At 41.1% G+C, this 23,248-nt stretch overlaps 1 protein-coding gene across 1 annotated transcript in view; it reads right to left on the bottom strand.

Moving 5' to 3' along the window:
- itga8 (integrin, alpha 8) overlaps positions 1–23,248 on the bottom strand; it is a 93,830-nt gene that overhangs the window by 40,851 nt on the left and 29,731 nt on the right. The window contains exons 13-14 of the mRNA XM_077213974.1: positions 16,120–16,311; positions 2,635–2,680 (exon numbers count right to left, since the gene is read on the bottom strand). Coding sequence (XP_077070089.1) covers positions 2,635–2,680; positions 16,120–16,311 — 238 coding nt within the window. The remainder of the gene's footprint in view (positions 1–2,634; positions 2,681–16,119; positions 16,312–23,248) is intronic.

The raw sequence follows: 23,248 nt of genomic DNA, 5'->3' as shown, positions 1-23,248 counted from the left end.
ACCTGAATATTCAAAATGACAAACAAGAAGAAAGCATTGCTGATTAGCTAAAAAGGCTAATTGAAGTTATTTATCAGGACATCTATTTCAGTGATATGTCAGATAGAATGAACATTTAGTGCAAAACAGTATTACATAAAGAACATTTAACCTACAGAAACTAAACATTCAGACTTATTCTAATAAAACATCAGACAGGCTGAGTAAATGAGAACTTAACATGAGGTCAGTCTCTGCTCTGCTCTGCTCTCACATTTAGTCTGTTGAGACTATAGCGCACAAACTGGATTAACAGTGGAAATGTTAGCTTACACAAATACACCAGAGCCCACTACAGCTAATCGCTTTAACACTGACACAGAGAAACCGCTTGTGTGTGTGTGCTGGGACATGTTAATGTGTCTGTGTGTTTTTGGTGGCTTTGAGGCAGGAAAACGGGACTATTTTGAAACATTTCTGAGGGAAACCTGAGCTAAAACACCCAATCGAAGTCTTGACTACTCAGACTAGACATGCCACAAGTCTGTAGATAATGTTCGTTGACTGCACTCCTGTCAACTACAGCTGAAGAATTCTTCATGAATGCATTATGAAGCCAGACATTTCAATATAGTCTGTTATGCAATTTTTAAAATATGTTACTATCGTATCATGGAACAGAGAAAAACAACTTCATATGTATCAGGTTTCTTTCCAACTAAACCTCAATACAGGTGTTTTCTGTGCCGTGCACTCTAATTGAGAAAACATGTGAGTGTAGTGAAAGCTGCAAGTTTTAGGTCAAAAATATGTGTATGTTGCTACAAACTAGTTATATATATATATATATATATATATATATATATATATATATATATATATATATATATATATATACACATGCGTGCTCGCACTGACAGACACACAGCCGAAGTGCACACACATATGCCGCCTCTCACATGCATGCGATCGCGAATTCAGTTCTCTTTCACAGCTACACACAATATTATGTTAAAATGCACATCGTGTGGAGTATTAAATGTAAACAGAGTATGCTATGTCCTTAGCGAACGAAAAAAAATGGGTTAAAATCAGACGTGCAACTATATCCTTGCATTCATTCTTAAAGCAGCACCAAGTAACTCTTCCTCTGCGGTCGCCCTACAGGTTGGTAGAATTGTCCATTGCCGCTGTCGTAAATAATTTAGCCTACGCAGCCTACTCTCGCACCTGCACGCACATGCTCTCTGTTTATCCAGCACCGGCTATGGAATCAACAATGGCCACAGACAAAGTAGAGTATGATGCATGATTTTATGAAAGTATGATGTATTGCGACATCACAAAATGACCAATTGTAGCAATTGTAACGCTTTCCATAAAGCAAGTCAAATTAGTAGTTTTCTTATGTCTCATTAGAACTACAAAAACGCGACCCGATCAGGCAATCTTACATAGCGTAGATATATCAGATAAAGGACCGCAAAGCTGTGGCATAAGTGCATTTCACCATGTCACGACTTGATGAACCACTGAAACAATTTTGGAAACATTATTTTAAGGTAAAAAATCTGACTTAGTGCTGCTTTAAAAGGACAGCAGCCTCATAAACTGTTTCATTAATGTTAATTAAAAAAAATCACTTTTTTATCTTTAATATGAATCAATTTACCATAAATTGAATTCATACAGTGAAGACTATACAGTGTTTCATTTTTACATTTGATTATTCAATTTCGCTAGTATTTCTTACTACAATGCTACTTTAATTTAATTTGTATATTTTTTGTGTTTGTCCTATTGTTTGTAATTTGCTACTTTGTTCTTATTTTTCTTATCAAAAATAAAATAAAATTGCCTGCCTTTATTACAGAAAACTGTGTGTTATGATTGTAGTCAGCTTAAAGGGTATTTGTTTTAAAATATTGGTTGACTAAAATGGGAAGAAAAACTAAATAATTTTCAAGGTTCACATTTAATTCAGTAGGATTTTTTTTCTAGACCTATTTGTACCGCAGTCAAATAAGAAAAGTAACACAAAACAGTACACTACAATCAAATCTATGCACATTTTAAATTGAAATTTGATATATATTAAACACGCATTCAAATTATATATATATATATATATATATATATATATATTCACACTATATACATCAATAAGATTAAATTAATATCTAACATTTATTTAAAAAAAATACTGATCTATTTATTAGCTTTGACCATGAAAATTTTTGATTAGTCTATGCATTCTAATGGCATAATTATTGTTTCTTATTACATTTCTCAAAACCATTGATGAGATATTATCTAATTTAAATGGTTGTCATAAAAACGTGTTTTGAGAATATGGCCTAGAAAGATTCCAAATTTGTTTTTCTTGCTAACTAAATGTAATATCATGTTGATGTTTTTCTGTGTTTGAAACAAAGAAATACAATTTTGTGATAGATGACTTTTTCTGTCAATGCCATTGTAGCATTGGCATCATTTGAACGCTGAGACTTAAAGCTGAGAAACAGAAAACTCAAAACCAGGAAAAACCCACTGTGAGCTACAATGTATTATGAAGGTGCATGTCAACATTTTAAAATATAAAATTGTTAACATTTGTAATTGACAATGTTGTATATAAAGTGTAAAATGTCTCACCTGTAGGCCACAACTTTACTCACTCCAAATGCACCGACCAGCAAATCTGTAAAGAAAGTGAAATATACTAAGAGGTGCAGGACAGGACAGACACAATATGATATGAAAATATGTATGAAAAATATATATGAAAATGTGAAAAATGTGTGTTGCAAGAGAAAGAGGAGGAAAGAGAACGAGTGGCTGGATCATAAAGCTTCAAAGCACACTGCAGCTGGAAGTGATTTGGTCTATCAAAGATTGGTCGACCCGTTTCTCATTCTACCAGTCTAGCGTCTTACATCACCTGTCTTCCCTGAACAGAGCCAAAGAGAAACCCCAGAGAGCCACGGAGAACGTGTGAGGCTTTAATCTCATTCAACTCAGAGGTGCACCGAGCCACATTTCATTAAAGGAAAGGTAAATTCACCATGCTGAATGGTTTCCCTCTTCTCTTAATGAAGGTGTGTGTGTCATGACCAGAGCAAAGGCAGGAGACACTGCTTGCAGTCAATTCAAATTTTTATTGACTTCAGAAAAAGAATAACAAATCAAAAATAACAAACAAAGACACTAAAGGCGACCCTCCTCACGGAGGTCCCTCACCAGAACTGACTCGAACAGACAAAATAAATTATTTTATACTGAAAGGTTCAACCGTTTCATAATAATAGGGAATTTAAATAATACGTACACATACATAATACATATATAAACTTAAATGAAAATAATAATCAAAATACATTAACATAAATTTTACAAGGACAAAAATACAAATAATAAACAATACTACCCAGAATTCCTTGGGATGGCATAAAATGAGGAACAGGAAGGCCACACTTCCTCTTAAAGGGGCATTCGGGCAACCATTTCTTCGCTGATTTTCAGTTTGTTGTCGCATGTTTTCTCAACGAGCTCCCCCTACAGCTGTGAGGCGTATATTTCACAACAATGTCGTAAAAAAAACTCACTTGCGGCCCCTCCTCCCCCTTTCTACCGCTGCTCATGTGCATTTGTTATTATCAGAGCCGGCCAACTTTATGGTGTGGAGCTATGTCTACCGAGGTGGCCGATACATCATACACATTGAGAGCGGCGTGTGTGTTTATGTCGAATTGCCGTAAAGCAGTTTGTGTTTCTCGCCCGTTCTCGCTTCTCACGAGATTTCCTATTTCCAATTTACCGGGACGTTAATCCTCATGTTGCAAGGTTGGTTTTCCGCCTAGGAGGGGGGAGCGGGGAAAGTCACCATTCTCTCCAGAACAGGTTATTAAACCATCTAAATGATGAATAGCTGCCGAATGCCCCTTTAAACCCCCACCCCCGGAACCATGCTGCAGACATGAAACCAGAAGGTACGTTTTGAAAATGGGGATATAAACTAATATACTCTATGTAAATTCTAAATAAAGAAACAAAAGAAAAAAAACATTGTCTTTTGTAATCAGTCTAATGTGCAGCTTAGACTTGAAAAAGTTACCAAACTCACATTTAACCAAACAATGAGAAACAAAAATTTATGCAAAAAATATAAACCAAACAAACTCAGGGCATACACCACAATCAGGGGTAACTTATGACATCGTCACAGTGGGCACAACAAACCTGAATTCCATATGGGATTTTAATGAAGCAATGGAAGAATCGTAATGTAGTTTAAATGAATCAGGGTCTTAACAAAAATCATGCGACAAGGTTTAATAATACCATCAATTGAATCACCATCAATAATTTGTACATCTAATGTTAAGTGAGACAAACCAACTAATACCACAAAACTTAATAGAATTAATTTTTAATTGATTGCTAATACCCGCGCTCATGCTTGTTGCCGTTTTCCTGGTAGACGAAACATGTTTAGGAGTAGTTCAATGGATTTGACATAACAATAAAAATAATGAAAACATGTTTTGTTTCACGCATTTTGATTATAGTAAGGGAAAGAAAGAAAAATAACATTACTTAAATAAAGCACTTGGTGAAAAAGACAAATATGATGAAATCTGCTTAAATCAAAGGTGAAAATATTTAAAATTCACCTCTGTTCACTTCATTGTGATATTGTGAATAAACTAGCTAATATGATTTCTCTCTCTCTCTCTCATCTCTCTGTCTTATATAAATAAATGCTTTTATTTAGCAAGGACACAATTAACTGATAAAAAGTGACAAAAACATTTAAATTGGTACAAAATATTTTTATTTCAAATAAAAGATGTTCCTTTGAACCTTCTATTAAAAAAAGTATTATGGTTTCCACAATAAATATTAAGCAGCACAACCGTTTTAAATGTGATAATAACAAAAAAACAAATTTTGAGCTACAAATCAGCATATTAGAATGATTTCTGAAGGATTATGTGACACTGAAGACTGGATTAATGCAAGAAATGCAATCAGACTAAATTATAATTCAAAATATATTAAAATAGAAAACGTTCCTCCATTCTTCCCTCCTCCTCCCAAATCTTTACTGTTTCTCTACATAGCCAGCCCTACTCAAAATCAGCAACAATTTTTATTTAACTAATGTAACCTAGCAAAAGTAACAAGGAAAGGATAGTTAAAATGTCAGCATTTTGTCTAAAAAATTTAAAGCCATATATACATTTTTTTTTTTTGATCAGACAAAACAAAACCTGGTCACAGACAACAATAATATTCAGGTATGTGTGCAAACAAACCTCACCTCCAGTACTTGAGATGGAACAGTGGAAATGTTGGCAAAGTGTGTGTGTGTGTGTGTGTGTGTGTGTGTGTGTGTGTGTGTGCGTGCGTGCGTGCGTGCGTGCGTGCGTGCGTGCGTGCGTGCGTGCGTGCGTGCGTGCGTGCGTGCGTGCGTGCGTGCGTGCGTGCGTGCGTGTGTGTTCGTGGTATGTTGCTTCCTCTATGGCCTCTGCTAAAGCTATAACCATCCATTCATCTCCGACATCTCATTAAACTATAATTGAACCAACATAAACCATAGCAAAAGAGCTGCTTCTGTCACCCGCTCAGACAATATTGGACATTTTGTATTCTTTGATGGTGAAATCGTTATTTTGATAAGTATAGAATTTTTAATAAGTAAACATTAAACTTTAACCTTTACACAAAGTCGGTTTCATTCAGTCTTTAAACCAACTTGAGCAAGAGACCATTCTTTCTCCTTGGTTTTTGAATTGTACAAAGCATTAATAGGAAGGAAGAGAACAAATCACTCCTGTAGGGATGCATGCAGTCAGGCAAACTCGGAGACTCGCATGCAGGAATGTTCCAGAACAGCTCCAGCACCCTAATGAGTGCTCAGAGACTGCGGCTTTGATTCCTGTTTCACTGAGGTCGATCACTGGCTTTGCTTTCCATCAGGTCCTGCCTTCAGGAATGAAACACTCCTGGCAAAGAGCCCGTTGTAAACCAGAGTCAGCAGCTTTTGGTATTGTGACAGAAAACACACCTCCAACACAATGGACAGAAACACGCATGCTAACACCGACTGACAGACACACACACATCCTGAAGGCATGAGCTCTCATCTTGTAAAGGCAGAGAAGATGACAGAATAATTCAATTTATTACATTCTCACATCTGGAAAGTTCATTTGAGCGCCCCAACTTCCTCAGAATGGCATTGAGGTGTAAATGTGTGTGTGCAATGCAATAGTCAACCTCAAAATATTCAGGTCAAACCCTCCGGCCACCACAACACAAGGGTCTTAACCACAGGTATAGGTTAATAGGAGGTGGTGTGATGGAGGGAGGAGATGGGAGAAGCTCAAACACTTAAACTTTAATAAGGTTAGAGTCTGTTATAGTCATCTTCATCCTCTAGCCAATGAAATGCCGGAGCACAGCCAACTAATGCAATCTTCTCTTTTATCTCCAGTTCAGAATTTTTCTCTCATTTCACCTGACATTCAATCACGCATCCATCCAAAAAAGAAAACCAGAACCGAACTCCTCCCTGTAGATTTTGGATAGAATTGTTCTTGATCGGATTGGTAGTACATGCATATTTATAGGGTGCCCACCCAAGTTCCTAAAACATTTCTAATGGGTCCTGAACGTAACATTAGTTTCACTTAGCAACAACATATCATGTTTTTGGAAGCAATATATTGTAGAAAAATAGTGGAAAGGGGAACTATTTTTCCCATTATTATTCACAGAACGACAAATTCTGTTCCTACATGCTGCCATTTGTGGTTTTCTCTCAAATTAATTAAGTAATTGTTAAATGTGCAATGTGAGTATGTCTGTTTTGTGTTCTATCTGAGAACGATGCCTGAAGCGGTGGACAGGAAATGTGGAGTATGTAATCTCCACTGCTGTTTAAGCAGGTCATGATGAATGACCCTTGACCTTTGACTTTAACCCTGCATTTAACCAAAGTTCACTCTAACCCTCACATAAACCCCAAACCACACACACACACACACACACACAAATGAAAAGGCGTATAAACAGGAAAGGTTTCTGTGTGTGATGATTTAATTCATGTAGAGAGTTAGTGGAAAACAGTATTTTAGTTCTAATATCTGTAGACATACTCAAACACTGTCAACCAAGTTTCCAACCAACCAGGATTTTGCGACCATGATGATAACACAGTATTAAAAATTATAAAATATCATTGATTGCAGATAAACTTTAGCAGCATCTGTAGAAAGTTGATTCTGTACAAATAAACAACTTCTAATGTTATATATCACTATACATACCAATTTTTTTACATGCTTCTCAAATATGAGGTTTAAGTCTAAAATAATTTGTAATTTCTCACCATTAACAAAAAATTCTTATTTTTAATAGTAAAAAAAACCTGCACGCTGTTTTCTGAACATATTGTCACGGTGTTTGAATTCATTGTATCCTTGTCTCGTGTCATTGTTGTTGTGCGTGTGAGTGTGGGCGTGGTCTCCCTTCCGTACCGCTGATCAGTGGCGCCAGCTGCATTCTATCCCAGCACCAGCTGAACCTGATCAGCGATGCCTACTTATACTCACTGTTTTCGTCTCGTCCTTGTCAGATCGTTGTGATGTGTTCCTGGTGTTCGTTCCTGTTCCTGTATGGCTGTTATCTGTACCTGCGTTCCTGTCCTGGATGTCTTCGTGTTCCTCGTCACTGATTCAACAGCACTCTCTGGACTGGCTATCAGCGCTTCACCCTCTTCACATCACTTCACCGGCGTCCATCAAGTTCCCTGCATCGCTTGCCCGTCCCTGTGTGTCGGAAGCTGTGACTTTGTTCCTCTCTGTGTTGACTTCACCATAAATAAACCTCACTTTCCTGCTCTTGTCTCCACTCTCGTTCATTCCCATGACAGAACGATCTGACCGTGACATGGAGGCAGCAGGGAGTTCGGAGATCACTTTCAATGAGTTTGTCTCTCGCACAGTCAATCGGATGGATTCTCAAGAGGAGTGTATCGCGAACACAGGGCGGGCAGTACAAGCTTTAGTGATGCAGGTGTCCGAGCTCACCCAACAGCTTCAACCCCTTAGGGGCCCCACTGCACCGCCCACACCGCCAGTTCAACCCACACCACCGGAGCCGTCCTTCCAGCCGGGAACCTCGTCTTCCTGTCCCGGAGGCTTACGGAGGGGAGCCCAACTACTGCAGGGCGTTTCTTACCAGGTGCTCAATGCATTTTTCGCTCCAACCCCGCACCTTCAACAGCGAAAGATCCAGAGTAGCCTTTGTGCTGATGCTGCTGACTGGGAGGGCGGCGTTATGGGGAACTGCGGTGTGGGAGAACCAAGACCCATGCTGCGCCTTGTTCCAGGCACTCGCCGAAGAAATGAAGAGAGTGTTTGACCGGTCGGTTGCGGGACGGGAGGCAGCTAGAGTCCTCGCCGATTTACATCAGGGAGACCGACCGGTCTCCGATTACTCCATTGAGTTCCGCACGCTGGCGGCCGAGTGCCAGTGGAACGAGGAGGCGCAGTGGGACATGTTCCTGCGTGGGCTGGCTGACCGTGTCCAAAGGGAGATTTACACGCTGGACCTACCCACAAGTTTGAATGGCCTCATGGATCTGGCTCTCAGAGTGGATGCTAGACTCGCCAGGATGGAACGTCGAGCTCCCCCGGTTCGTTTTCCTGGAGTCACGGAACCCCCACGAGCCAACGGCAGAGACACGGTCAGCCCCGTCGTCGATCACGAGCCCATGCAGGTGGGTAGAGCTCGGCTTTCCGGCGAGGAGAAGGAAAGGCGGAGGTCCCTCAGACTCTGCCTTTACTGCGGGGAGGCAGGCCATTTCGTACATGACTGTCCGTTAAAAGGCCAAGCCCGGTAGTAAAATTGAGGCTACTATAGGGTGGGATCTCCGCCGAGAAGTCCTCACCACCATCGTCCACGCTCCTCCCGGTAAGACTGAGATGGAGGACCGGTACTCACGACTGTCATGCACTTCTGGACTCAGGGGCGGAGAGAAATTTTATGGACCGTGAGTTGGCACATAAACTATTCATTCCCGTCACTTCTCTTGATCACAGCATATCCGTCAACGCTCTCAATGGTCAAAGACTTTCCAACATTGCTCTCACCACCGGTCCCATAACACTTACTACATCTGGTAATCACACTGAGACACTGTCATTTCTCATCCTGGACTCTCCCCTGACACCCATAGTCCTTGGTCACCCCTGGCTCACACTACACAACCCCAGTATTGACTGGCGCCAACACTCCATCTCTGAATGGAGCACTCAATGTTATAAGTCTTGTCTTACGTCTGCCTGTCCGTCTGTACCTGTTTCTGTGTTTCAGGAGGAAACAGTGGATTTATCCAACGTGCCCGTTGAGTACCTGGACCTGAAGGAAGTGTTCAGTAAGTCCCGTGCTGCTTCTCTCCCTCCTCACCGTCCCTATGACTGTGCCATAGATTTACTGCCACGTAAGTCTCCGCCTAAGGGCAAGTTATATTCACTTTCTGTTCCAGAAAGGGAGGCTATGGAGAAATATATTTCTGATTCTCTAGCGTCTAAGTTCATCCGGCCTTCCTCTTCTCCAGCGGGGGCGGGGTTCTTTTTTGTGGGGAAGAAGGATGGTTCGCTGCGACCTTGTATTGATTACCGGGGGTTGAACAACATCACGATAAAGAATACCTATCCTTACCGTTGATGTCTTCAGCCTTCGAGAGGTTGCAGGGAGCATCGATCTTCACTAAATTGGACTTGCGTAATGCCTATCATTTGGTTCGGATCAGGGAGGGGGATGAATGGAAAACCGCTTTTAATACCCCCAGGGGATATTTTGAATACTTGGTTATGCCGTTCGGGCTGTCCAACTCCCCAGCGGTTTTCCGCCTCTGACTGCCTTGACCTCCCCCAGAACTACGTTCAGGTGGTCCGATACAGCTGAGGCTGTATTCGCCAAACTGAAGGGCCGCTTCGTTTCGGCTCCCATCTTGATAGCCCCTGATCCCTCACGTCAGTTCGTGGTGGAGGTCGACGCGTCAGAGGTGGGGGTAGACGCAGTTCTTTCCCAGCGCTCTTCCACAGACGACAAGATGCATCCATGCGCGTTTTTTTCCCATCGTCTATCACCTGCTGAACGTAACTATGACATTGGCAACAGGGAGTTGTTGGCGGTCAAGCTAGCGTTAGAGGAGTGGCGTCATTGGCTAGAGGGATCGGGGGTACCTTTTATCGTCTGGACTGATCATAAGAACTTAGAATATATCAGCACGGCCAAAAGACTCAACTCCAGGCAAGCTCGGTGGGCTTTTTTTTTCGGTCCTTTTGATTTTTCTCTATCGTACCGCCCGGGTTCCAAAAACATCAAACCTGATTCTTTATCTCGTATTTTTGACCATTCCGAATGCCCGCTTACTCCCGAGTGCATTTTACCTGAGACCCTAGTTGTTTCCACACTCACATGGGAGATCGAGTCGAAGGTCAAGATGGCCTTAGAAGGGGTAACGCCTCTGCCCGGTGGCCCACTGAGTCGATTATTTGTGCCGGAGGGGTTACGGTCCGACGTCATCAAATGGGGGCATTGTTCTAACGTGGCTTGTCATCCAGGGGTTAATCGCACCAGTTTTTTGGTTAAGCAACGATTCTGGTGGCCATTAATGGCTCGCGACATTCGCAGTTTCGTCTTGGCTTGCTCGGTTTGTGCCACTGGTAAGACTTCCAATCGACCCCCGGATGGGCTACTCCAACCGCTGTCTGTCCCTTCGAGACCCTGGTCCCACATTGCGCTAGATTTCATTACCGCCCTCCCGCCCTCCCAGGGCAAGACGGTCGTTTTGACCGTAGTGGACCGGTTCTCGAAGGCGGCTCATTTCATCCCCTTGCCCAAATTAACCTCTGCCAAGGAGAAAGCGGTTACTGTGGTTGACCACGTCTTTCGCTTACATGGCCTCCCGATTGACGTGGTTTCCGACAGGGGTCCCCAGTTTGTGTCCAAATACTGGCGTGAATTTTGTAAGTTACTGGGAGCGACTGTCAGTCTGTCCTCTGGGTTTCATCCCCAGAGCAATGGCCAAACCGAGAGAGCCAACCAGGATCTGGAAAGAGTGTTGCGATGTTTGGTCTCCAAGAATCCTTCCTCCTGGAGTCAACAGCTTTCCATGGTTGAGTACGCTCATAACTCGTTGCCAGTGTCATCCACGGGCCTATCTCCGTTTGAGTGTAGTCTAGGTTACCAGCCACCGATTTTTCCTAGCCTGGAATCCGAAGTCGCGGTCCCCTCCGCTCACGCCTTCGTCCAGAGGTGCCACCGCACATGGACCAGAGCCCGCGAGACTCTGCTCCAGGTGAGGGCGCGCACCAAGGCTAAGGCCGATCGCCACCGGTCGAAGCCTCCTGTTTACGTCGTTGGTCAAAAAGTGTGGCTTTCAACCAAGAACATTCCTCTCCGCTCCGTTTCCAATAAATTGGCTCCTAAATTTATCGGCCCGTTTCCTGTCACCAAAATCCTTAGTCCGGTGGCAGTCCGAATCAAACTTCCTCCGACGTACAGGAGAATTCACCCCGTCTTCCATGTTTCCAAATTAAAGCCCGTGTTTCATTCACACTTTAATCCGCCTGCAGGGGTACTGTCACGGTGTTTGAATTCATTCTATCCTTGTCTCGTGTCATTGTTGTTGTGCGTGTGAGTGTGGGCGTGGTCTCCCTTCCATACCGCTGATCAGTGGCGCCAGCTGCATTCTATCCCAGCACCAGCTGAACCTGATCAGCGATGCCTACTTATACTCACTGTTTTCGTCTCGTCCTTGTCAGATCGTTGTGATGTGTTCCTGGTGTTCGTTCCTGTTCCTGTCTGGCTGTTATCTGTACCTGCGTTCCTGTCCTGGATGTCTTCGTGTTCCTCGTCACTGATTCAACAGCACTCTCTGGACTGGCTATCAGCGCTTCACCCTCTTCACATCACTTCCCAGGCGTCCATCAAGGTCCCTGCATCGCTTGCCCGTCCCTGTGTGTCGGAAGCTGTGACTTTGTTCCTCTCTGTGTTGACTTCACTATAAATAAACCTCACTTACCTGCTCTTGTCTCCACTCTCGTTCATTCCCATGACACATATAGCATTTAACATCAGTGAGTAAGTCAGTCATATATTTTTGTCATAGCAGAAGATAATTTAAGTGCCACTTGTTCTCTGGTTTTGACATGTACATAACAGTGTCAGCACAGTGTCATCTGCATACATTTGAATATCCACCCCAGGACAGATCGTTTGAATACAAGCTAAAACGTAGAGGCCCAAGGGTAGAGCCCTGAGGAACCCCAGTTGAAATGTCTCTTAAGGAAGATACATGTTCAACCCGAGTGCTTAAATTGATGCTGATATTTGATATTTGATGTTTAAAGGTATGGTTCTTCTAAAAAAATTTAAATGGTTCTTCTAAAAACAAATTGAAATTCTGTCATCATTTATTCACCTTCATGTTGTTTTAAAGTTGCATGACTTTCTTCTGCAGAACACAAAAGTAGATATTCTAAAGAATATTGGTAACTGGGGCGGTATGGATTTTTTCTAACCGCGGTTGAAAAGCAAGATTTTCCCGCGGTATGGCGATAAACCGCTTTAAATCACAAAAAAGACTTTTCGCGCACGCACCAGAAGTCGTTTTTGTTAGACAGACTTTGTTAAATATTGTCACCTACATCCGAAAAAAAACGAGCACAATTTGAAATAGTCAAATTTTCATTAAGCAGTAATTTGGCATGAACCAATCACTGAATAGATTTCCTTATTTAAGAATATTCTCAGATACATTCGCATTGAATTAATAATTTTCAGGAGAATACATTATGATGTTCACATTGGAAATGAAAGAACACCTATTGCAACATGTCTTAATTACAAATATTATACTCCATATTTATGTTTACATAATATAGTGTTATTTTTTATTTAATCTATGTCGATTATATGAAAAATGAACAGCAGTAAGATAAGATCATAAGATGGGTCAGACACAATTTTGACCACTTTATTAAGTTTTTTTTTGTAGAAAGCCTTTCTTTAAATTAAATTTCGTTTTGTATAAATTGTACCTTAATTTTAATCACTGTTTCATTAACTAATTGCCTGGAATTAATAAATAAGAAGCAAATATAGCAGACATATAAATAGGAGGACGTGGAAGCGCCGGTGCGGTCTCTTGCGCGTGAACTGGAGCTCGTCTCATAAATGAACCGAAACTCGGCGTAGGCTGGGCCTAAATGTCTACTTTTAAACAAAATTCAAAACGAAATGATAACAATTTAGTCTACAGTAGCCTAGTCAGGTAAGGCAAGGTTTGCCGATGTGCGGTATAGGCTATTTACTTATTTATATTTATCCCTGTGCGCCGATCGGAGACGGAGTTCACAGCTGATATTCTGGGGATACAACATAGCCAATATTCTAGGGACTTTAGCCTTTAAATATCTTTGCTGCGTTGGATCAGTGTTCTTTCTAGAACAGCCAAGAGCTTTCTAGCCTCTCGGCAGCAGCGCCTCGCATTGCTCATAGACCTTAAAACAGTCAGCGCCGCGAATGCGGTTTCGAAAATTTATCAAAAAAACGTAGGTAAGGGTGGATGGCGGACAGATGATGAGTTTTGTGATGCGGTTGCGGATGAAATAATAATAGCCCATCCGCGCATCTCTAATACGAATGGAATGTTATTGTGTGTCATGGAGCATTGCGCTCCTCAACTCGCGAAAGGTCGGATTTGCTCCATCTTTTGATGATAAATTTTGTTTAGAAAACCTTGAATCCATGTAAGCCACAATATCATTAAACATAATCCATGTCATTAGAATCAATGAATCCATGTCATTAGACACAACGTGCACACGTGCTGGCCAATTATTATTATTTTTTTTTCGGTGATGACGGTGATGAGCTCAGACCCGCGGTTGGAGTCACGTGACCGCGGTATTACGGTAATGCGGTAACCGTCCCAGCCCTATTGGTAACCAAAAAGATTTGCTTAATATTGACTTCCATTGTATGTAAAAACACACTGAGACATTTATCAAAATATGCTCCACAGAAGAAAAAAAGTCATACAAGTTTGGAACAACATGAGGTTGAGTAAATAATGACAGAATTCATGTTGGGTTAACTATTCCTTTAATGTACATTTTATGAGGAGCAACCCAATATAATGCCAGATGAAAAGAATTCAGGCAATTTACTAAATTTCTATTACTGGTTTCAGACACAAAGCAACATAACGCTACTTCCTCATTCAACCAAGACCATTTATCAAAACTAAGCTGTAAAATCATCTTTCAGAACACAGAACTATCAACACATTAATATAAAAGTGCTTACATTTACATATCTACCCATGTTATTAAACACTATGGCAGTTTACATACAGTTTGCTTAGATGTTAGAAAATCATGATAGAGATTATTTACATATCAAAATCTAGGTGTAAAATGGTCATGTAAAACTAAATTATGCAAGAAACCATAGTTTCTTTAAGAAACCATAACTAAATAAAATTTTCAACATGACCCATTTACATTTATTCATCTAGCAGATGCCTTTATCCAAAGCAACTTACCAAAGTGGAATACAACAAAACAATTTTAATCTGAATGAACTGATAAAAGTGATAAAGATCTGAAGAAATGTACATGCACACACATTATAGAGGCCGATAAGAACATCCACACAGATCAAAGATTGCGGAGATCACATCTCTAAAAAGCTGTGATTTATCCATTCTGAGAGGAAGAGACAGGAAAACCTGTTTTCTGTCTTTCGTTTTGCTTTCTGGGTCTGTTCAACATCATTGTGTGTGTGTGTGTGTGTGTGTGTGTGTACACCTGTGTATGATTGTTCTACCATCCATCTATGGTTTTCATGTATGGAAAATATCTGCGTTTATTAGAGCATATTTAAGATGACAATCCTGTCACCATGAAAGAGCAAACTCTCACACACACTCATGCGACACACATGTGCATATAAGCTGCCTAACCATCTGACTTCCTGTCTCTATAAAGAAAGCATGTGACAGCATCTGCTTTGATGATTTTGTACAATGCCATTAAAAAATTAAAGGGGAGATTAAAGGACAGAAAGAATGAATACACCGCTCTGTTTTTGTTGAAATGGGCTTGAGGCGTTACAGCAGAGTTTGGCTTTAGAAACACGCTGGGTGTTTCTGTAGTTCTGTTTCTGAAAATGAATCAGTTAATTCATGTTTCTTTTAGTCAAAACAAGATTATGGCGCAGCTGTGATGGATTGTGGGAACATGCAGATCTATGTTCTTCTAAAAGATCTGAATATTCACTCAGACAGTTCATTTTAATATAAACTAATCCACAAACACTGTGTGAAGACTAGTTGGGATCATTTAAAATTCAAAATAAACATTTTAATGAAACATTTATGTAGCTGCTTTAAACTTCCTGATCATTTCTTCTCACAGATACTCAGAAACACCTGGGTTTGAGGAACAAGAGTTGAACCCTTAAAACTTCATCTGGAGCCCAGTCAAAATGTCTGTCACACACACACAGGCTATAAATAGCTTGTTCAGTCACCTGCAAATGTTTATCTATATAGTCTTGAAACAATCGGCTCTAAAATGTTCAATAAGATTTGACCCTTTCAGGTAAACCCCAAATTTTTTCTGTGTTCAATGAAAACGAGCAGAAACATCATTCATTAATAAATCCGGATGAGGTTCAGACAGAAGAGTGTCAGAAATCACATAGACCTCATCATGTGGAAGATTGTTCTCAATAAAAACATTATAAATCGATCGTGATAAACAGCAATGAAAATAATATGCAGAAACAGTATCCCACAAAAAAAGAAGGCAAAGAGAAACAAAAGAAAAGATCAAGAATGAGTGGAAATACTTGCACACATTTGTAAAAAATGACCAGCGGACTGACCAACAAAGTGACTCAACTTGGATGTCCAGTCTTTTTCTTCTTCATCCAGGCTTTCATTCCTCCTACATCAAATCTCCCTGGCTTACATCAGTTCCTAAGCATGATTGTCTTAACAGAAACTTGCGTAAACAGAGAGGAAGAGACCGAAGGTTTTTCTTTACTCACCAGGGTACTGGTTGTTATCGAGGTCAGACGCTCCACGCAGGGTGAATCCAAAGCCTGCTGGGATGGCGGATGAGGCCCAGTCACCTCTCAGCACTTGAGATGCCCGTAACATCAGTCCAGATTTCTGCCCATTATAGATGAAGACCCTGCCACCACGGTCCTCACCTGCGAACGGAGCCCCTATTGCCACGTCTGAGTAAGAAAGAAATGGAGAAACCATATTTTATCAATGACAGCAGATGCATGAAGATGAACATCCTATTTGTTTCCACCCTCAGCCTACCTATGAAAGCCTGTTTCTGTCTCAAAGTTAAATAAATAAATAAAAAAGATTGTGAGATAAAGTAAAAAATTTGAAAAAAGTCACGATTAAGTTGCATTATATCACACAATTGCAAATTTATATCTCATATTATGTTTCAGTGTGAGACAAAGTCTCAATTCTTAGATTTAAAGACGCAGTTGGGAGATATAGTTGCAATACTAAGATGTGAAGTTGCAATATGAGAAATAAAGTTGCAATGCGAGATATAAATAACATATAGTCTCAATTCTGAAATATAAAGTTGCTATGTAAGATATTGTTTCAATATCAGATGTAAAGTTGCAATGTGAGAAGTAAAGTTGCAATGCGAGATATAAATAAGATAATGGGCCCTATCTTGCACCCGGCTCGAATGACTTTGTACACTGACGCATGTATCATTCCTATTTTGCACCCGCGCAAAGCGGACGTTTCCCTCCACAGAAACACGTCGGTTAACTAAGAAATACACTTGCGCTCCCCGGGGCGGTTCAGCGCAAAGAGGAGGCGTGTTCCGGCGCAAACTTTCCCTCAAGCTATTTTGATGTTCTATAAAACAATTGCGCCACTGACCAGAAAAAAAACTAGTCTAAAGTCAATGGCACGTTGCGCGTACATTCAGATGCTATTTTAAGCGCGCATGCTTGGCCATAATACAGAGTGTGAACAACGCGCATACACTGTAGATGATTCTCTCATCTACACAGATGCATTTAACTTTTTGCAAATCATACATTATTATAAGGAAAAATATTAAAACACGAGGGAAATCATTGTTGTGTCCATGACGATGGGGAAAATAGGCATAAAGCTTACACATTTACCCAAATTATTATATGCATGTTTAACCGAAGCTAATTTGGGTGGGTTTGTCCCATCCCCAATGTCACTTCTCTTTATTTTACGGCCCTGACGAGAACATCGATCTCCTCGGCTGTGAACCGATTCTGAAGCGCGCCTGGTTATAATAGTATTGCGTCATGGAACAAGCGCACCTCGTTCATCATGCTCTTAAAGGTGCAATGTGTAAAAAATTTGAGTATCTATTAACAGAAATGCAATGTGACATCCATAACTATGTTGTCAGTGGTGTATAAAGAACTTACTTAATAAACCGTAATGTTTTTATTACCTTAGAATGAGACATTTATATCTACATAACCGCGGGAATCCCCTTCTATGAAGGTCGACATATTGTGACGTCATGTTTCTACCGTAGCCGACAGCGAACAAACAGCGCTACAGAGCGCGTTTCGTCCCAACCTTGAAAGAGAAGCAGCAGAAAGCTAGAAGCTAGCCATAAACACCGTGAGTAGTTACTTTTCCCTTGTCAGTGGTGTAAAATATGTAGTTGGATTGTTTCATGTAACTTAGTTCTTCTCCCTCGCTGTGTTATGGCTTTGCTATGTGGGGATAAATGTGCTGCACGTTCGCGAGACAGCTGATTAGTACTCTTGTCATTGACCGTAAAACAGTAACGTTACAGGAATCAACAACCCGTCGATCTTGGAAGCATTTTAAGTCGATCGCGAAGAGTTTTCAAAATCAGAGAAAAAAAGCCTACTGTGTGTAGTAAATGGTGTCTAGTGGATGCGGAGGCGTGTGCGCTGTACAATCATGCCATTTTTGCCGCACGCACCTTTGGGCTCATGCGGACGCGTCGAGTTTAAACAAGGCTTTACGCTTTAACCAGCTCAGCCACAGTAACAGCTCATATTGAGCCAGCTAAACTTTTACTTTCCTGTTAGAAACAATATATAGTTGTTATATTATTACTATAACAACGGCCTCGGAGCCTGCTGCCATCCGCCAGAAGGGGAGGAGCAGGGAGCGGGGGACTTGCGGCCATGGACGCTCGAGGCGGTGCGCTGGAGAGAGTTGCCGGTTGGACGGTCGAGCTCGCTGCCGGCCGCCTGTGTATTGGAGGGGCGGCTGCCATCCGGGATGGAGAGGAGGAGTCGCCGCCGCTCGCCGGGGGCCGGAGCCTGCTGCCGTCCACCAGAGAAGGGGAGGTGCAGGGAGCGGGGGACTCCTACCGTCTGCCCAAGGCACCCGAGGAGCCGTCGCCGTCCACCGGGCGGCGGAGGAGCGTCGAACTGTCCACCGAGGGCCATCCAGCGTCACCGCCAGGCACCGCGGAGGAGATCGCCCAGCTGGTGGGGGACCAGATGGCAGCGCGTTGTGGGAACCGGACCATTTTTTTTTTCTCTCTCCCCTCTCTCGATCTGTCGCTCCTCATGCTTCCGTCTCCATTTCCCTCGGCTTGTCGGTCCATACCCCCCAGGGATCGCCGCCGCCGGGGGGGGGAGTAGGCACAGGCTCGTGGGTACCCCCCGGCCTGTGAGGGGCGATGGGGGTATGTGGCGAACAGGACGGCCGAGGGACGTGAGAGAACGGCGCGAGGCCGGTGGTGCGATTGATAATGAGCAACACCTGTGAGCACACCGGTCTCGCATCTCTCACGGAGGAGCGGAAGCATAAAGGAGGAGCGACGACGTTGATGATCGAGAGAGGAACAGGCCTGATTTTAGTTGTTCTGGTTTTTGTATTTGTGTTTTATTTTAGCCAGCAGTCGTCCGCGAGGGGCTGCTGGCCGTTATGTTTTATTTTGGGTAAGCCAGCAGTCGTCCGCGAGGGGCTGCTGGCGGTATTTTAGTTTGTTTGTTTTATTTTAAATAAAGTTTATTTTGATTGTTCGCCGGTTCCCGCCTCCTTCTTCCCTGAACATTGCTACACATAGTTTCATGTGGTTCTTCTCCCTCGCTGTATTATGGGTTTGCTATGTGGGGGGAAATGTGCTGGTTACGTTTGTGAGACAATCAGCTGATTACTATTATTATATTATATATTAAGACCCTTGATCCTCAACTGACTATGGCTTTGTAAACTTTATCCATGATGTGGTTTATAATGGACTGTGGTACAGAAACAGTGACAATGTTACACACTCTTGGCTTACTCTGGCTATTCTCTGCTGTCTCAGACGACGATATGTTTGTCCAGTTTCAGGCACCGTAGCTTCTTCGAAAGGGAGGGGTGAGCAGTGGGCTGAGCCCTCAGTGCAACTCGTAGCCGAACCGCTAGATGTCGCGAAAAAAATCACACACTGCACCTTTAAAGGGAATGTGATATAAAGCTCTTATTGGTTTGTTTCCCGTTACACCCAAACCACGCCTATGAATAATGCAGCTACTTCAGACCAACCCCTTTTAGATTTGCGCCAGGCGCAAGAGGCATTTATCCCGCCGGGAAAATAGCAACAGCGCCGGGATCCGCCCACAAAGTTACTTGCGCTTTGCGCTTTGACACTTGAGTTTCAGACTGTTAAAATAGGGCCCATAAAGTCTCAATTCTGAAATATAAAGTTGGGTAACACTTTATTTTAAGGTGTCATTGTTACAGTGTAATTATATAATTAAGTACTGAGTAACATTAAGCAACTACATGTACATACTATAGGGTTAGGGTAGGATTAGGATTTGGTTGAGGGTTACTTGCATGTTATTATGCATCATTTACTGTTATTACTATGGTAATTACATGTAACATATGTAACAAGAACACTGTAAAATAAAGTGCTACCTAAAGTTGCGATGTGAGATATTAAGTTTCAATATCAGATGTAAAGTTGCAATTTGAGATACAAAGTTGCTTAGTCGAATAGTTAGATATAACTCTCATTTGTGAGATACAGAAAAAAATGAAGTGGCTACTGTGAGATATTTAGATTTGGATACATCAAGTCACAAAGTTGTATTTTGTTTTTACTCTTACGTAAAAACAGGCTTCACATCTACCAGAAAACCAAGATTCACACTGAGTGCTATACATTTGGCTCTGCTCCATTTGGTCATTTATCATTTATTATTGATTGTTTCAGTGTTGGCTATGGTTGGAGAGGAACAGAGAGAAGCTTTTATGCAGAAGAAAAGAGGATGCTGCTGAAAAGAATACTGATGATTTACATAAAGCTCCACGGGGAGCGACCGCTCTTTTCTCCACGGCACTGAGGGACTATTACAGAACAATAACAGACTCATGCACAAGCACAAGTCCAAGTCCACTACTGCTTGGCCAATAAATCTCCAGGGTGGAGTTATCTATTCAAGTGTTCCTCCTGCCAGCAGCACTGCTCAAGTCATTAAACTACATTTTGGGCAGCGGCACACACACAAGAGTAAAACTGAAGAAACAGAAAACTGCTGACCCAGACGGAGATGCCCACTGAGGGGCAGAAAGACTGGGATGTTGAGGAAATAAGGTCTATATAGATCTATGTCAGGGATATTCACATTACTTTGCTTTATGGCCACTTTTAGAAAATGACCAGGGGCCTGTGAATGATCTGGTAATAGTAATGATACATGGGTTTCATTTCATTTTATACCAGTCTTTTATATCTATCAAAATAGTCATAAGTGCTGGAAACATTTTTCACTCAATATAGTCCATATGAATTTAATTATGACATCTTATTTACACATTAACACATTCATAAAATTCATAAATGCTTCCAGTATGCTAACTCCAGATCTTCCCATTAAAATGCAGTCTGAGTATGCATCAATAATGATGACAGTATTTGAATATCCTAACGCTCTGGATCAAAATAATTTCAAATTCATAATTTGTTAAAAATTAATTATCATAATTTTTGTACTAAATAAATATAAATGCATTATTAAATATATAATTATTTTTAAAAAATGTTTAAATTATATTAAAATATAAATATTTTTCAAGTCATTATTTATTATTTATAATTATAGATAGCAAAAAAAAAGGTGAATTAATCTAATAAAGAAATGCAATTTAACTGAGTTGTGTGCAAGAAATCAACACGAAGTGACATGACACTGTTTACACTGCAAATAAGTGGCATGATGTAGAACGGCCTCATAATAAGCACCTGCAAAACACACAACCTTTCTGATTATAAAGGAAGCAATTTTGTCCTGTTGTGTCACTTGGTTTCAGTGTGGACATGTAGAAACTGTAACTGACCTGTCAAAAACAATAACAATGTTGTTAAAGATAATTATCGGCTGATAACCTAATGGGGAGCTGCATTTGGCCCTGAGGCCGGACCTTGAGCATCCTTGATCTATTTCTTCAATCTATTATGAAAATAGCTGACAAACTCCAAAGAATGGCCAAAGAAAAAGGGACAAAAGGATACAGATTTGGGAAAGAGAGAAAACCCATGACTAATGACAGATCTGAGAGGAATGTGTGCTTATGGAAATCTTCTAAGCTAAGCAAACCATTCTGAGGTAGAAGGGAAAGAAAGTTTAATTACATTTAGAAAAATAAAATCATCACCACAAGAAAACACTCATTTCCGTCCACCGGACCACCGTGTGTGTGTGTGTCTGAGTGGGAAGTGTGTGTGTGTGTGTGTGTGTGTGCGCGTGTGTGTGCAAGTGCGTCAGTGTATGTAATAATGCTCTGTTTCACTGTTTCTCTTGGACGAGTTCCTTTCTATAAATATCCATCGTGTGTTTTTGGTGATTCTTGATCATTTCCTTTTCCTGTTTTCTGGCAGTAGGCACAGTAGCTGGCACAATGCCCAAAGACCCCCAACAATAACAGCCTGATGGTCGAAGAAAAAGAACAGCATAATATATATGAGAGAGAATTCATTATGACACTTTACAAGATACTTAATTGTGTGGCCTTAATCGACTGCATACATTCACTACATGCCACAGCGGAGAGAAACAGACGTTTACAAACACACAGTAAGAAATCACTGGGTCCAAACATAACAGACATAAAATCATGCTCGAGGGCCTAATCTAAGACTTCTAAGTCTGTCTAACGTTTTTCTTAAATATTAACATTTTTATCAGGCTCCTATGTATAGGTACCTAAGTATACAAACCTAAACCTACCTAAGTACCGACATTTCTGAATGGGCTGAGGCTGGGATTTAGTGAGTTTGAATTGAAAGTATTTGATGAGCGTATACTATGTGCGAAGAGCATTCATTCAATATTATTATCTCATTTTTGACATAGTTGGCTTTTAGAAGTTTTTGCATTGGAGGTCTTCATATATACACACACATATATATATATATATATATATATATATATATATATATATATATATACAGGTCCTTCTCAAAAACTTAGCATATTGTGATAAAGTTCATTATTTTCCATAATGTAATGATAAAAATTAAACTTTCATATATTTTAGAATCATTACACACCAACTGAAATATTTCAGGTGTTTTATTGTTTTAATACTGATGATTTTGGCATACAGCTCATGAAAACCCAAAATTCCTGTCTCAAAAAATTAGCATATTTCATCCGACCAATAAAAGAGGTGTTTTTAATACAAAAAAAAAAGTTAACCTTCAAATAATTATGTTCAGTTATGCACTCAATAGTCAATACATGGTCGGGAATCCTTTTGCAGAAATGACTGCTTCAATGCGGCGTGGCATGGAGGCAATCAGCCTGTGGCACTGCTGAGGTGTTATGAAGGCCCAGGATGCTTCGATAGCGTCCTTAAGCTCATCCAGAGTGTTGGGTCTTGCGTCTCTCAACTTTCTCTTCACAATATCCCACAGATTCTCTATGGGGTTCAGGTCAGGAGAGTTGGCAGGCCAATTGAGCACAGTAATACCATGGTCAGTAAACCATTTACCATTGGTTTTGGCACTGTGAGCAGGTGCCAGGTCGTGCTGAAAAATGAAATCTTCATCTCCATAAAGCTTTTCAGCAGATGGAAGCATGAAGTGCTCCAAAATCTCCTGATAGCTAGCTGCATTGACCCTGCCCTTGATAAAACAGTGGACCAACACCAGCACCT

The sequence above is a fragment of the Siphateles boraxobius genome, unplaced genomic scaffold (assembly GCF_051911475.1).
Source record: "Siphateles boraxobius isolate OS27281-9 unplaced genomic scaffold, OSU_SipBor_1 12, whole genome shotgun sequence".
Taxonomy (NCBI): Eukaryota; Metazoa; Chordata; class Actinopteri; order Cypriniformes; family Leuciscidae; genus Siphateles; species Siphateles boraxobius.
The sequence above is the reverse complement of the archived record's forward strand: the minus strand, read 5'-3'. Positions and strand labels throughout refer to the sequence as shown.